The 15,169-nt window shown below is 41.7% G+C and overlaps 1 protein-coding gene across 1 annotated transcript in view; it reads left to right on the forward strand.

Annotated features, from left to right (window-relative positions):
* Nucleotides 1-15,169, forward strand: part of DNER (delta/notch like EGF repeat containing) — a 231,884-nt gene that overhangs the window by 120,303 nt on the left and 96,412 nt on the right. Inside the window, exon 5 of the mRNA XM_028151173.2 lies at nt 2,000-2,145. Coding sequence (XP_028006974.2) covers nt 2,000-2,145 — 146 coding nt within the window. The remainder of the gene's footprint in view (nt 1-1,999; nt 2,146-15,169) is intronic.

The following is a 15,169-nucleotide window of genomic DNA, read 5'->3' on the forward strand; positions in this document are numbered from 1 at the left end:
TGTGTCCCAAAAATGTATACACATTTTGAATAATTATAAAGTCAGTCTTTGTACTTCAACTGCATTTTCAAGTTTCCAATAGCATGAATTTCTTTTGTTCAAAGCTTACTCTGGCTGAAAAGAAACATCAATTGATCTGTTAAAGTGTGCATTCATGTTTTTGGGATACCCTGTGTACACCCGTATCCTGACTTCCTGCTTGCCACCTCTCTGACTTGTCCCTAGCCATCAGGAAGATTTGGTAAAGGTGGTATAACAAGAAACCACCCAAAACATAAACTAATCAGGGACATGGATGTGATAGTATGTACTTCAGATGGATGGGTTGAGCTCAGAGGGGGCTGGGATATTGAGGAGAAACTCATGAATAAGATGCAATCTGAGCTAGGAGATGGAAGAAAGGGGAGTAGGCCAGACAAAGGGGGCTTTGTAGAAACGTTTACAGAGCTGGGACAAGCAGGGCATGTGAAGGTGGCTGGGAAGAGGTGTAAGGTGTCTATCCAGTGCGGGGCCCTGATGGAGGAAGTAGACAGCTCTACAGAGGAGCTGCCTTTGCCTAAACCATCCTATTCCTTCTGTCCTAAAGCCAGTTTACCATAAAGTTCTCAATAGGAAATCTTCGGAAGAAAGCAACTAGTCTCTGTGGATGTAAAATGTCACCCCGAGTCAGGCCTGCAGCACCAGTCTTTACCGAGACACCAAGAGACACTGGCCTCCTAATTCCAAACGAGGAGTTGAGGCATGTCTCCACTCCACTCTGACTTGCATTCATTTCCCATCATAACCTGGACACTTGTGAGTTGGATTCAATCTTCTGCTCTGTTTTGCACCCATCTTCTGCCTGTTAAAATGATCTCTTGCATTAATGTAAGACTCCACTTTGCAGATTCCTGGTGTCTGGCTATTCCTCAGGACATGAGGAGCAGGAGACTGTCCTCTCACTTCATGCCTGTGTTCAGTTGTAATCACAAAAGCACCCTCTTTTGATCTGAGGAGAGCCCCAGTTTTGATCATAAATTCTATAGTCACCCTAATTTGGGGCTATTATCCTTACTTAACACATGAGAACTTTGGGGCTCAGAGAGGCATGACTGTCTAGAATCATTTTCACCACCTGGTCTTGAGCACTATTTATGGGTAACACAGGAGTCTTCTCCTGGATGATGGAGGTGTTAATTATAAGTGATTTATTTTGAAATTTAAAATTAAATATAAATAAGTGAATATTCTTATTAGAAAAAAAGACATTCTCAGTAAAATAATTATAACATTGATACAAAATACAGGATTTATTTCTTTATTCCAATTGGAGACTATATTTACTTCCTATTTATTTCTACTTACTATCTATAAATAGCCATACTAGACAAAGATCATGGAATGATAAATATGATGCATCAATGATACTGCAAATATTCAACTACCATTGGTCCTGTATTATTAGTTGGTTAAATTGATATTGTGTAGCCAAATTGGTGATCAAGAGATATTCACTGATAAACCCAACATAGAATACCAAACTGTATTGCATGTCTGCCTGTGAAGGCACAGAGTCTGCCCAGGCAGGCTGGTAATGGGGGTATATTTAGTGCTGTGACTACCCCCGGTAACCAGGAGTCAGGAGAGTTGGGAGATGTAGGCAGGTGGCTTCCTGGGAGAAAATGGGTTTAAATCAGGGAAGTTGAATTCTAACATGCTAGAGCAGGGATGGACGTGAGAGAAAGAGTGGTCTCCAAGAGCGAGGGCAGGAGCAGAGCAATGGGGTCTAAGGGATGACTGAAGTGACAGTTCTTTTCATTGGCCTTGGGTTTTTCTCATGGGGGGGGGGGGGGGTGGCTGTCTGAAAGGCCTGAGGCTACTGTGTGTGCTTTATTCTTTTGCCTAACTTAACCCATTTCACCTTCGTGGCCAGACTTGAATGCTGCCTAAGCTAAATTTAGAGACTTGTAAAAAGAATGTTGGTAAAATTCACATTTCCTCTTGTCCCATTTCCTTTTAGGCTTTGTGAATGATTCTGTTACTAAATCCATCGCGGCTTTACGCTTGACCCTGGTGGTGAAGACCAGCACATGTGCTCCAGCAGAGAGCCGTGCACATGACTTGGAGTGCTCAGGAAAAGGGGCCTGCACCACGAAGCCAGCAGAGGTAAGGGGACACCGGTAGCCTGGAAAATATATATTGATATAAATGTATTTTAAAGAGCCACCCACATTTCTGGTTTCAATTATATGCCAGTATGCAACACACAGATATATAAATCTCCATATGATTTCTAAAGTAATTACAATGAGTTTGTGCAGTGCTAGCCCTTCTTGCTTTGGTATGAACCAGAGTTTTCTGTGAGAAGAAGTCGTCATCATACCTGGTAGCAGAATCAAGAGAAATGGAAGGAGGGAAAGGTAAGCACAGAGTCATTTATTTCCCAATTATTACAGAATTCCCTCCTAGACTTTGCATTTCCCTCATACTAATAACAGTTACAGAAGTGAAAATAAGAGAAGGAATGGAGAAGAGGCAGGGACCCAAAGGCTGACATTATGTTTGACCTTTGTGGACCAGCATCGTCAACACTGTGGGGGACCTGAGTCTTGTTCCTCATAGCTCAGGTCCCAGTGGCAGGGGTCAAGGGTCAGGCATCAGGGGCTGAGCACAGTTTCTCTTCCTCATTTTCTGGTTAGTGATGGGGTCAAGGAGTCAGACCAGAAAAGGACCAGAGCAGCCACTGAGGCCAATTGCCATCAGTCTAGGGCTTCCTTAAGACAATGGCAGATGGACCCCAGGCCTGCACTACGAAGCCAGCAGAGGTAAGGGGACACCGGTAGCCTGGAAAACATATATTGATATAAATGTATTTTAAAAAGCCCCCCACATTTCTGGTTTCAATTATATGCCAGTATGCAACACACAGATATATAAATCTCCATATGATTTCTAAATGAGCGCCAGGAGTGAGAGACCCTAACCCTTACAAGGGAGCCTGTTCCACAAGGACACATCCACTACTCTTAGCACTCACTGTTTCTGGCATCCTTGCCTCCATCTCCCTCTCCCCAGTTCTTCACATATTTACATTGGAGTTCATGTTAAGTAAAGAGGGTCCCTTGATAGAAAAAGAGTGTGAGTTGTTTTAGACCAATTTTAAGGGTAGCACTGGTCAATTTTCTTTGGTGACACCTCCTTGTGGTAATACCAGCACCTTCAGTAATAGTGGTGGGAACTTGGATAAGTGGAAGGAATGGGGTAACTGAAAAAAGGGATATTGGAAGACATTGCTCATGCCATCTTAGAAAACCCGTGATTTTGATGTATTTTAGGTGTAATGCAATGACTCAAATATACCATTTTTTTCCCTGTAAGATATCCCCTGGAGGGGGCAGAATTCTGTCAGAACCCAAGAAAGCAGTGGGAATAATAATTTCTGCTTAATCTTAGAAGAGGAACACAGACGTAAACCAAAGTCAAAAATGAAATCCCTGGGGGAGGGGAGAGAGCCTGGGGTAAAGCCAGGAGGCGAAGCATGAGGTTTCCTTTACTGAACCGAGCCTTTTCTGTAGGTCCATTTCCTTCTGTCTCAGCCAACTTGGACCCAATGCTTCTCTTTCTTGAGAGGAAGCTTCATTTATCAACTTATTTTATGGGGAAAAAGGAAGGACACTAATGTTCTGAGACAGTCAAACTAGAGTACAGTAACTTGAGAAAAGATATGGAAACCATGGAAGAATGTCAGAGCTCCCCAGTGGGGCTGCAAAGAGGGGACACACGGGTCTTCCCCAAATTCATTCTTATTATCCCCAGTGAATGATTCTGGGGCCTGATTAGCCCTCAAAACGATCGTATTGGCAAAAGAGAAAGGTCTTAAACAAGGAACAGAGGGCTGTTCTCAGAATTTAGGACTGACAAAGTGGTTCGGATTCCTTGTGAGCTTTCTCTTATGATGGATGACACTTCCGGGGAAACTTTTCATTCATAAAGTACTCACCGTGTTATCCTGAGGCATCATGTTGGCAGCATGCGGCCCCACCTGGGTCTCATCGGCATGAATGCTCTAGCTCAGAGGCTGTGCCTGGTGCTTTAGAACGGACTCATTGAACAGGTTGTGGAAGTGGTTAGCACCTGGCAGGTAACTTGGAAAACTGAAAAAAAAAAAAAAAAAAATGACTCAAATGCCTGAGTGAGGAATTCATGCTAATTTTAGCAGATCACTGTAGAGGAAACACGTTCATTATGGACACCAGTTCCTTTGAATAGCTGTTTACCTCTCCCTGAGATGACACCTCCTCCCTCTGCTGCCACCTCCCACGTCCACCACGTGGCTCCTAGAGTATGGAGCTTCTGCTGTTGTTGATTCAGTCAAAGCCCACATGTACCTTCAGTGGATTTAAGGAAATTATGGCAGTCATCTAATCTGAGCCATTATAATCATCCCTGGTGACTGTAAGCAAATGATTAGGCTGAAATTACCATGTCTATTCATTGACCCACTTTGTCCTCTTGGAGAGAACAATCTGGAAGCCAGTCCTATAGTTCATAAAAAGATGGGGGGGAGTTGAACTACCATTGGCAGGAGTGGAGATGCAAAGGAGGCTCACCTTTTTTGTGTCTACTTGAGTTCCAGTGGCTTCTTGTGATTGTTGCCATAATTTACTAGTCATTTACTAACAAGACTGTTATCATCAAGTTTGTTTCTTTTTACTCTTTCCAAAAATTAGAAGTTATATGGTCTAATCTTAAACTCAACGCAAAATAGAAAGACCTATATGGTAGTTTAATTTTTTACTGTTGCTAATCATTTTTGTAACTTTTTATTGGATCATCCATAAAAATAAAAGCAATTCTGTTATTACCACACTACTCTCATTTGGTAATGGGGCTTGTTTCTTTTCTGTCAGGTATACTTTGTCTAGAGGATACTTCACAGTTCTGAGTTGATGGGCGATTTGTAATAAAAGTTGAAGCTTGCTGTTCTTAGATATGGCCCCATCCTGGGATGGTCTTTTTAAATTGTTACTATAGCACGGTAGGGAGCTACCTTTTAAAAAACTCCTTTTGTTATAACAGTTGACTGATGTTTTCTTTTCCTTATAAAATATTTGGACTGTTGGCCACTGCTTCTCTTTGAATCTTGTCACCAAGGTTGGCTGCTGCTATTTGATGATTCCTTAATTATCTGAAAGGTGTGTCAGAGAGTCACAGAGACCTCTTTGCTGGTGTGGGCCTTAAGTCTTCTTTAGATTCAATTAGGTTCCATGGACCCTGTCTCCCAAGTGCAAGAGATGTGTATTAGTCAAGGTTCTTCAGAGAAACAGAAGCAATAGGAGATATATTTATGATTTATTTTAAGGAATTGACTCATTCTGGATCCACTCATTGTGGAGTCTCAGTGAGTTCAAAATTTGATTGGGGAGAGGCTAGTGGGCTGAAGACTCAGGAAAGAGTTTCAGTTCAAGTCCAAAGGCAGTCTACTGGCGGACAAGAAAGAGCTGATGTTGCAGATGAAGTCCAAAGACTGCTGGGAGAATTCCCTCTTGCTTTGGGGAGATCAGCCTTTTGTTCTATTCAGGCCTTCAACTGATTGGATGAGGCCCACCCTCATTATGAAGTTCAATCTGCTTTACTCAAAGTTCACTGATTTAAATGTAAATATCATCCAAAAACATCCTGATAGAAACATCCAGAATAATGTTTGATCAAATATCTAGGCACCATGGCCCAGCCAAGTTGACATATAAAATTAACCATCACAAAATTTTCTCTCCAATCATTGTTGTACCCTTTCTACTCAATTGCATTCCTTGCCCACAAAATTAAAGGAGTAGTTTTAAAATTTACTTTGCCTAAGATTTGCCTGAGCCCCTTGACAAAAAGTCATATTCCAGGCCCTCACTCAGATTATGCCTTTTGTTAGATATATGGTGATTCTGATGCAAAAGTAGGTTGTGGACCATAATTCTGGAAATAGAGGTCTTAGGAATAGTGCTTATCATCTTCCCATTCTTGCTGATTTCATAACACAAATATGAAACATCATTTTATTCAGGGATTTGACTGTTAATAAATTCAAGGTCACATGGAATTAATAAAAAAAGATAACTGCTGATAAATGATATAATGGTTCAATACATATCCCCAAACTGTCCTATTTGTTGGCTCTGATTTATATTGATAGATAAGTGGGGTCAGGCCCCCATTCTTAAAAGATTCCTTAGAAATCTCTCTAGCTGTAGCTTAGGAATCCATCATTCTCAGGCTATTTGGATCAGATATTAGAGCTGACTATTCAGATTGTGTTTTGAGAGAGAATTGAACTGACATCATGGCTGGGAGCCATTGATAATTCCCCTTAGAGCCTGTATCTTAATTCTGTCTCCAGGGGTTGGCTTGCACATGGGAAAGACACTAGAATGTTGGGTTCTTGAAGATTCCTGACCTTCTGTTACCTCCCTCCCTGCTCTTAGAAGTCAAAGGCTCAAGTTCTAGAAAGTCCTAGTCTTACTATGGCCGAGTTCTTCTGCTTGGGTTTGGTTTATGGGAAATAAATCACTGTCCTGAAGTTGTTTTTTATTCATCACTTGTTAACATCCACTGTCCTCATTCTCCAGCCCATGTGGCCTGGGCGGGTGATACTATCCTTCCCCTCTACTTATCTTTTTTCCTGTTTCAAAAGCATGTGCCTCTGTTAGGGCTCGAAGTAAATTCTCATTTCTGAGGTTTGTTTATTTTCTATTTCATTCCCAGAGCAGAGAGAGAGGAGCATGCCTAAGCTGTGTGCATGAGCACCCTTTCCAGCTTTCAACCTGAGCTCCTCCCACAATCCCTGTAGGCGTCCCCCTGCCCCCCCTCCTTCCCACACACACACCTCATTCCTCCCTCAGATTTCCGTAGTTTTGCACATGCTGTTCCCTCCATCTGGAATCCTTAGTTGCCACACCACTCTATCCCCACTCTCTGCCCTTGCCCTCCCACCTTCCTAACTATACTTCAGACTCAGCTCACACTCTTTTTGCTTCTGGAAGCTGTCCCTAATCCCTCAGTGCTGACTCCCTCCTCTAAAACCCTATTGCATTTTATTTTTCTTATGAGACACATGAGTATTGATGTATGCTTGTATTTCTTTACATCCATTATTATTTGTACTCACCTCACTGCAGAGTTATTGCCTGTCACATGCCTGATACTGGCTGAGGCTCTGGAGATACACATTTGGTCAGAGATGACATGGCCTTTGAGACAGAGTTGGAAGGTTGTGGGGGCAGGGTGCTGGACCAGTAAATCATGGTGATGCAGGCTGGGCTGTGGGAAAGAGTTGCAGGTGTGTCCTGTGAGCCCTGAGACAGGTTCAACTCAGATGTGGGATCACTGGGCTTCCCAGGGGAGTCTCGGGCAGGTGAGTTTCTTGATGTTGTGATCTGTGCCTGCTTCCTTTAGCATCCATTGTAACAAATAGCATGTGCTGTCCGCGTGGATGATGCTGAAAAAGTGCCTATGAACTGAATGAACAAAACAAACAAAAGAAGAAAAATATGATGGGAAACCAGTTCTCTGAGTGTTGAGTTGGATATATAATTTGATATGTAATTTGAGTTATATGGTAGTTAAATATGGTTGATATATGGTTGATAAAGTAGTAAGATGGAAAATAGTCTCTGTTCTGAGGTTCTCACAGACAGTGTGACCCAGAACGCTGTAGTCACCACTGAGGACCACCTTAAGCAACGTTGCCAATCCTTTCTCTCTCCTTTCAAGAGGAAGTAGGTCAATGGAATCAATGGAATCGTTGATGCCATCCTTCTGTTGGTTTGAGTCCTCTGTGAAACTCTCTCAGGCAGTAGCAGCGCGCCGGAGGGCAGGAATGGATTTCATATTCTCTCACCCATCACTTCTCTCATAGCTTATTTTTTGATTGTCCTTAGCGCGAACATAAAAGGCCCTCATGAGACCTTGAAAAAAGACTGTGACCTGGTAACACTGTGAGAAAGAAATGGGGTGGGAGGGTAGCAGAGGAAGACCATCAAAAAATCAAAGGGCCTCACTGTATCCTAGGCACTCAGGTGTGGAGCCCTTTCCTCACAGTTCTGTCCGGTTCATTATATCTCTCAGACTTTACAAAGAGGAGACATACTCATAAGTCTGCATCAAAGACAGATAACCATCATTCTGAGATTTGAATGAGTAATTTTAGAACACGGAAAGAAGGCACTGATTAAACGATGCCTGAGAGAAGAAAAACCATCACTTGGAACTTGGCAGGCCTGTTTTCCTTGTCTTTCCATAAAATACTTATCCTTTTGTCCTATTTTTTCAGTCCATAATTCAGTGAGCTTAGCATGAGCTGCTAGGAATGGCTTTGCCCAAGGAGGGGTCCCCTTTAGGGATCCAGAAAGCATCGTGGTGCTTTGCCAACACTCACCAAAGGAATTTATTTCACTCCTCATCTTGGATATTCATTTATTTCTGCACATTTTCATTCTCTCACCCAGCGTCCTGTGAGCACCTCTATGTGTCAGGCATGGAGCTTCACCCCAACAAAACACAGGGGAGGAAAACCACCTTACTCCCTGCTCTCCAGATGTTGAAAGTCAAAACACTGGCATCGGAAATCATTGAACTTGACCTTCATCTGATGCCCAAATCTCCTCTGAAACATCATCAACTTCCGTAGCCTTCCTCTAATTAAATAGTGCCCATTTGAGGTGTTTCTTTCATATTTTCAGGGGGAAAGAAACCATTTAAATGGTCCCCAGCATGGACTTCTGTTTTTGACAGTTACCTCAAATATGGCTTTAAAGTGCAAATAGTAATAATAAAAAGTACAAATGGACTCATTTGTCTCCCTGAAGTCTGACAGATTGGAGCTTTGGATTGATGATGGTATTTGTCTTTTCCTTCGTGACATCCTCTGAGCTTCTTAAGAATCAGCCTGCCTTTGCAGTTTATCCTTCCAGTGAGGGAGTGTTAGGTCATTTAGAATGACCTGTGATGTGTAAGGGGATTGTCCAGCATAACTTCCCCCCAACTGGACAGAAACACCAACATGGGACAAATGTGTCTTTATGACAGACAGGGTCCAGGTTCCTTCCCGGTATTAGAGGAGATCTCCCTTCCCTTTCAGAGTAGCTCCCTGCTGGCCATCTTTGTGCCTCAGTCTCTAGATGTTGGCCTCCATTCTCTGCTGGTGAGCTACAGACTCATGTGAAGACTCCTCCAGTGGATGTGGTGTTTGCACTTTTATTTATAAATATGTTTGACTTCACTTAGCCCAGTGTTTTTCTGATTTTTTGGTCTCAGAACTCCCTTGCATTTTACAAAGTCATTGGGGTCCCCAAAGAACTCTTGCTTATTGGGCTCCATCTACTGATATTTATTACATTAATTTAAAACTAAGGTATTAAATATTTATTATTTATTTTAATTAATAAACCCATCACATATTATCAAAAATTACACCTTCTTTATGAAAAGTAACTGTATTTTCTAAAGCAAAAAAATAATTTAGTGAGAAGTAAGGCACCGTTTTCATTTTTACAAATCTCTTTAATATCTGGCTCCAAAGAAGAGAGCTGGATTTTTACATTTGCTTTTATATGTGATCTATTGTGAAGTGTTGTTTTGGTTAAAGTATAGGAAGAAATTGAGCCTCATACAGATTCTCAGTTGGAAAGAGGAGAAGTGTTTTAATAGCCTTTGCAGATAATTGAGTATCTTCAAAATACTCCAGAACTGGACAAGCGGCAGATTCATAAAGGTTAATTGAATGTGGAATCTGAAACCATATCAATGATCTCTTGTACTCTGGTACATTAAAATCCATTGGTCTATTCTGCATTTTGGATTTTCTACCAATGAATGGTTTTTATAACATCACAGATTGGTCATTTGGAAAGTAATGGACTTATACAGAGCTTCCAAATGTTACCTTTCATTATATAATAACCCCAAAAATCACATCATGATTAATATCACCACCAATCTCATCAAAATCGTCAAGTATTAGGGGTTTGTCAAGCTCATAATGAAAGATAAACGTTTTCCAAAATTCTAATTTCTCCTTTAAGGCTTTTAAAGCTCAAATGTTATCTCTGACAACAAAAACTAGTGGTTGTTTTCCTTGAAGTGGCAGTCTTACTTGCTTCATTTGAGAGAAAGTATCTGCTGAATGGCCAATTCTGAAGAAGCCTAGTTTGCCTGTGAGTCCTTCTTTCAAGGAGAAAAGGTATTCCATGAAAAATGGGATCATTAGGTCCTGACTCAAAGAACTACATCTGTTTGCTGAGACAATCCCTGGGCTTTGGGGAGCAGCAGGAATGCTTTATGTATCCCTCCACCACCTCCACCACCCCCCCACGCCCATCGTTTTGTTACCCAGAATGTTAAAAAGATGTGCAAGGCTTGAGATTCCATCAGATTTTAATTGGCATTTTCCCTCCTGCAACCTTTTCATTGGTCATTGTTGCAAGCTCTTTAGATAGTAAAGAGGAGCAAGGAAATGAAGGGATTGCTTTTCAGAAAATTGGCTGCTTCCCTGGGCAGGAGGTGGGAGAATCCAGCCAGGATCTTGCTGTTGGGAGGGCAGCAATGGTGGTGGGCAGGAAGCCGGATCACAGGGGCAAGGAGGGGCTTGGGTCACCAACATGCCTTGCCCTTTTGATAAGTTTGGCACCAAGTGGAGGGAGAAAGTGGGAAACTGGGTTAAAAGGAGGGTTTTTACTCCTAGAGCAGAGATGTGCCACATTGAAATAAACAGAGGGAAAGAAACTGGCTGATGTGACAGGTAGGGGGAGGGGTGTAGTTAATGGAGGAAAGTTCCAGAGAAGATGGAATCAAGATGAGGTGTGGGAGAGAAGGTGCGGAGATCTGCAGAAAAGGGAACAAAACTCCCTTCTTTGAGGCAAGTGATGTCAGGCACCAGTCTTGACAGAGTATTAAAACACTTTAAAGAATTGAGGTGAAATTCATCTAATACAAATTTAACTCATTTTAAGGTGAACAATTCAATGACATTCAGTACAATCACAATGTGTGTGACCACCACCTCTATCTAGTTTTCATCTCCCCGAAGGAAGCGCTGTACCCATTCAGCAGTCACTCCCCATCCCCTCCCCATTCTCTTCCCAGCCCCTGGCAACATCCTTCGGCATTCTGTGCCTATGGATTTACTATTCTTGATGTTTCACATAAATGATATCATATGTGACAGTTTGCATCTGGCTACCTTCCCTTAGCACGATGTTTCGAGGTTCATTCATGTTGTAGCATGTGTCAGTACTTCATTCCTCTTTATGGTTGAGTAATATTCCATTTTGTGGATGGACAATAATTTGTTTATCCATTTATGATTGATGGACATTTGAATCGTTTCTAGCTCTTGCTATTGTGCCTAGTGTTGCTGTGAACATGTGAGTACAACTATTAGTTGGAATATCTGTTTTCAATTTTTTTGGATGTATACCTAAGGAGTGGAATTGCTGGATCATATGGCAATTCTATGTTAGCTTTTTGAGGAAATGTTAATTGTTTTTCACAGTTGCCAAAGAACCATTTTACATTCCTACCAGCAATACATGGGGATTCAAACTTCTCCATAACTCACCAACACTTGCTACTCCCCTCCCCTCCCCTCTCCTCCCCTCCCCTCCTCCCCTCTTCCCTCCCCTTCCCTCTCCCCTCCCCTCCCTTTCTCTTCTCTTCTTTTCTCTTCTCTTTTCTTTTCTGACTTTTGCCACCCTAGTGTGTGTGAAGTGTTATCTGGTTGTAGTTTTGAGTTGCATTTTCCTAATGACTAATAATGTTGATCAGAGATATTTTTTTTATTTTGTTTTCTAAAAACTCATACTCTGTGCTTTATGTCTTAGGGAAAAAAAATTTTGAATTTTCCCATCAAAACTGAAGTCATATCACCTTTGTGCAATCTTGGTTAAAGGGAAATAAATCATTGCAGACATACCGTAGTCCAGCTCCTGGGGATTGGAGATTGCTCTGCCTCTGAATGGAGGCAGGTGATTCTGTTCACCTGAACCACCTGATACTGGTCCATGCTAAGTCAGCACTGGAATATCTGCTCAATCCCAGGTTATTCTTTGCCTGACACCCATTTAAAAGCTTGGTTTATTTCTATGGAATGTGAGATAAGGCAGATTCAGAGAAGATGCTACTCAAATATTGCCTCGACTGGAAACTGGCCAGGAGCCCACCACCTCTGTGAGGAAGGGGTAGGACAGTCATCACTCCACACCGGTCAGACTGACCTGAGTCCCTGTAAGGGTTTCTTCCTTCTGATTGCCTTCTCCTTGTATTCCAAGAATAATCCCAAGAAACTTGGCCCAACCTCCATGTCTGTTAATCATCAGCAAGAAGGAACTTATTCTGTACTCAACTTCCTTTGACATAGGGGCATTTTTGAGGCTAAGATAAGCATTTAATTGAGCCACAAACATTAATCCTTTCCAACTTCACACTGGAGGATAGTTTGTAGTTTAATGATAATTCTGCAGTTGAGTAGGATATTGCCAAACCAATAAGGGAAAAAGAATCTGGCTCCAGAAGGGAATGAGCAAGCTCTCCCTGGAATACAACAGCTGTGCAGTGATGGATAAATGGAGCAAGGTTACCACAGGCCCTTGGACTGCTGCCCTGAACACAATCCACCCTCTCTCTATGACTGTACTTGGTTTCCACCCAGGTTCTGGGCAGGAAATTCGATCTGTGTCTCAACCTCAGACAGAGGTGACTATGTGACATGTGCAGTGGGATATCATGTAACGCTTGAGTGTGGAAAGAAGGGCACAGAGGACAAGGGTTGACTCCTTCTAGGAGTCAGCAGAGGCCAGCAAATGTGGAATGTTTCAAAGCTGTCCAGAATCAAAGGTCATTAATTATGGAGGACATCAGAACTGTCACTTACACATCTGTTTTTAGCACAGTCACAATATTTTGGCAGGAGACTAGGGGAAAACGAAGCACATGAATAGAAGAAATACTGGTGGCAGCTTATACAGTAGCATTTATACATTCCACAAATAATTATGCATGTGCATTAGTGTCTACATCCTGAAAAAACTTAGAAAATTTACTTTTTCTCTCTTTATTCTCTTTCCACATTATAATTTAATAAGTAAGTGCTTTCCTAACTTCAGTACCATGTTTTTTCTTTTTCTTTTCTACTAACCTTTTTCATTTCTTTACATGCTTTCTTCATTGCATTTTACCTTTAGCCTTTTTCTTTGTATTCTCTGGTCTCGGTTTGATTTGGTATATATTTAAGTGCTGATAAGCAAAGTATAATAGGTAGTCGCCATCAGATGGTATCAGTAACAGACAGTTGAATGAAATTATATAAATCAGGCAAATTAAACATTGATGCAAGAGGCATTAATGGTCAGCAGACATTACAATATTAAAAGAATGAGCTACATATCAGGAAAGCATCAGTTGAAGTGATGATGAAGCAATCTGCTCAGGAAGTTTTGTAGGGTCTGGAATGGAAAAAGAACCTTCAGCAAGACGAATGGCAAAGGCCATGGCTAGATGGAACTTTGATTAGATTAAGGATGTGACTGTCCCACAGCCCACGGTCACAGACTGTGGGAACTTGTACTGGAATCTGGTCCCTTTTCTTTAAGCTTGAATTACTTTCATTGATTTTTTCAATCATAGCCTGCTCTATTTTTAGGGTTTCTCTGAACACATGGAAGATTTTGGGGATAAAAAAGATATTATGTTGTGCTATCTAAAATCAGAAGCAGCAGCTAAAGTTGACTTTTGTCTTAGGGCTTCTTTAGGTTGCTAAAATAAATAAAAATGGAAGAAGTATGGGCTTTCATATTTAGATTAGTATCATACTATACTTCCATCTTCTACCATAAGAACAATTCATTGTGCAATCTAATAGAATATACCCCATAAAATTCTGCTCGGTTTAAATTTCCAGGATGATAAGGAGACAACAGTTTCATTGCTGCATCCTGGTAGAAAGAATATTCTCCTCAGTAGGGCCCTGTGACAGGGATATTTTCTTCACTCCTGTTATTGGATGGGGATATTGAGGCTCTCAGGCATTAAGTGTCATGATTTCAGTGAGGGTTGAAATTTTGAAATTTGATAGTACTTCCAAAAGGTACTAACTTTTAGTTTTGTGTAGATCAGTAAGAAAGCATATGAAGCCCTTATTATTTTTGTCATCTTGTTGGAGAGAGAAGTCAAGTCTACAACAAATATCTCTGTGTTTAAAGATAGCTGTTCTTGTACTTGGTCCAGACAATGTCAATGTGGCTTCCACATTTGTACAGACCCTTCTGATGAAGTCTGAGGCTTTGTGACCCAGTGGAGGCCAGTAGACATAGGGTAGAATAAGGGTCAAGATATGACTCTCCTACTACTGAAATTGCATCATGTAATTCCATCAGTGTCTCCGTCTGATGATGGGAATGATGAGCATGTTCATGTCACAAAGCTGTGACTTGTGCAAGGTTGAGGTGTAGCACAGACCCACAGAGGTGCTGGAAAGTCCTACTAGAATTTGAAATGAGGTTATCTATATGTAAGTGTTGGCAGCGAGTCGGCACCAGAATGTCATTGGCGACTGGACCTTGGTTCAGCAACCTCAGTTCTTGAGTTCTGGCTAAGAAAGAATTCAGAGCCAGGACTCAAACTATAAAAGTTTATTTAGAAAGTCACAGAGGTAGGAAAAGTGAGCCAACTGGTGTGGGCTCAGGAAACAAGTCACAGAGACAAATGAAGGGCCCTTGGAACTTAGGAGGAAAAGAGTAGCAAGGAAATCTCCCCTGGGGAAAGGGGTGGGAAAAAGTGTGCTCCCTATGGGGAGTCATACGTGTGTCCTCTGTCTTGAGGGTATTTATCTGGAGGTTTCAGGGGAGGATCTCAATAGAATATTCATCAGCTTTCCAAATGTGTCCTTTCCAAATGTGCTGTGGTCTCTATTGATAGGTTAGAACCTGGACAGGGGGTCACTAGTCAGTGCAGCTGGTTCTTAGATCAGCCTGGCATCACTTGTCTGGTTTTGCTGCTTTTTTGGGCCTGAAGCTAAAACACAACAGAGGCCTAGATGTTACTTCTAAGAGTTAATGGTTGAGGAAGTGATCGGTGCAAGGGCACACAAGGGAGTTGAATGAGGCCACGCTTTGGCCCCTTGTTTCTCCTCCAAGAGGGTCTACTG

This window comes from Eptesicus fuscus, chromosome 11 (assembly GCF_027574615.1).
Source record: "Eptesicus fuscus isolate TK198812 chromosome 11, DD_ASM_mEF_20220401, whole genome shotgun sequence".
In the NCBI taxonomy this organism is placed as follows: Eukaryota; Metazoa; Chordata; class Mammalia; order Chiroptera; family Vespertilionidae; genus Eptesicus; species Eptesicus fuscus.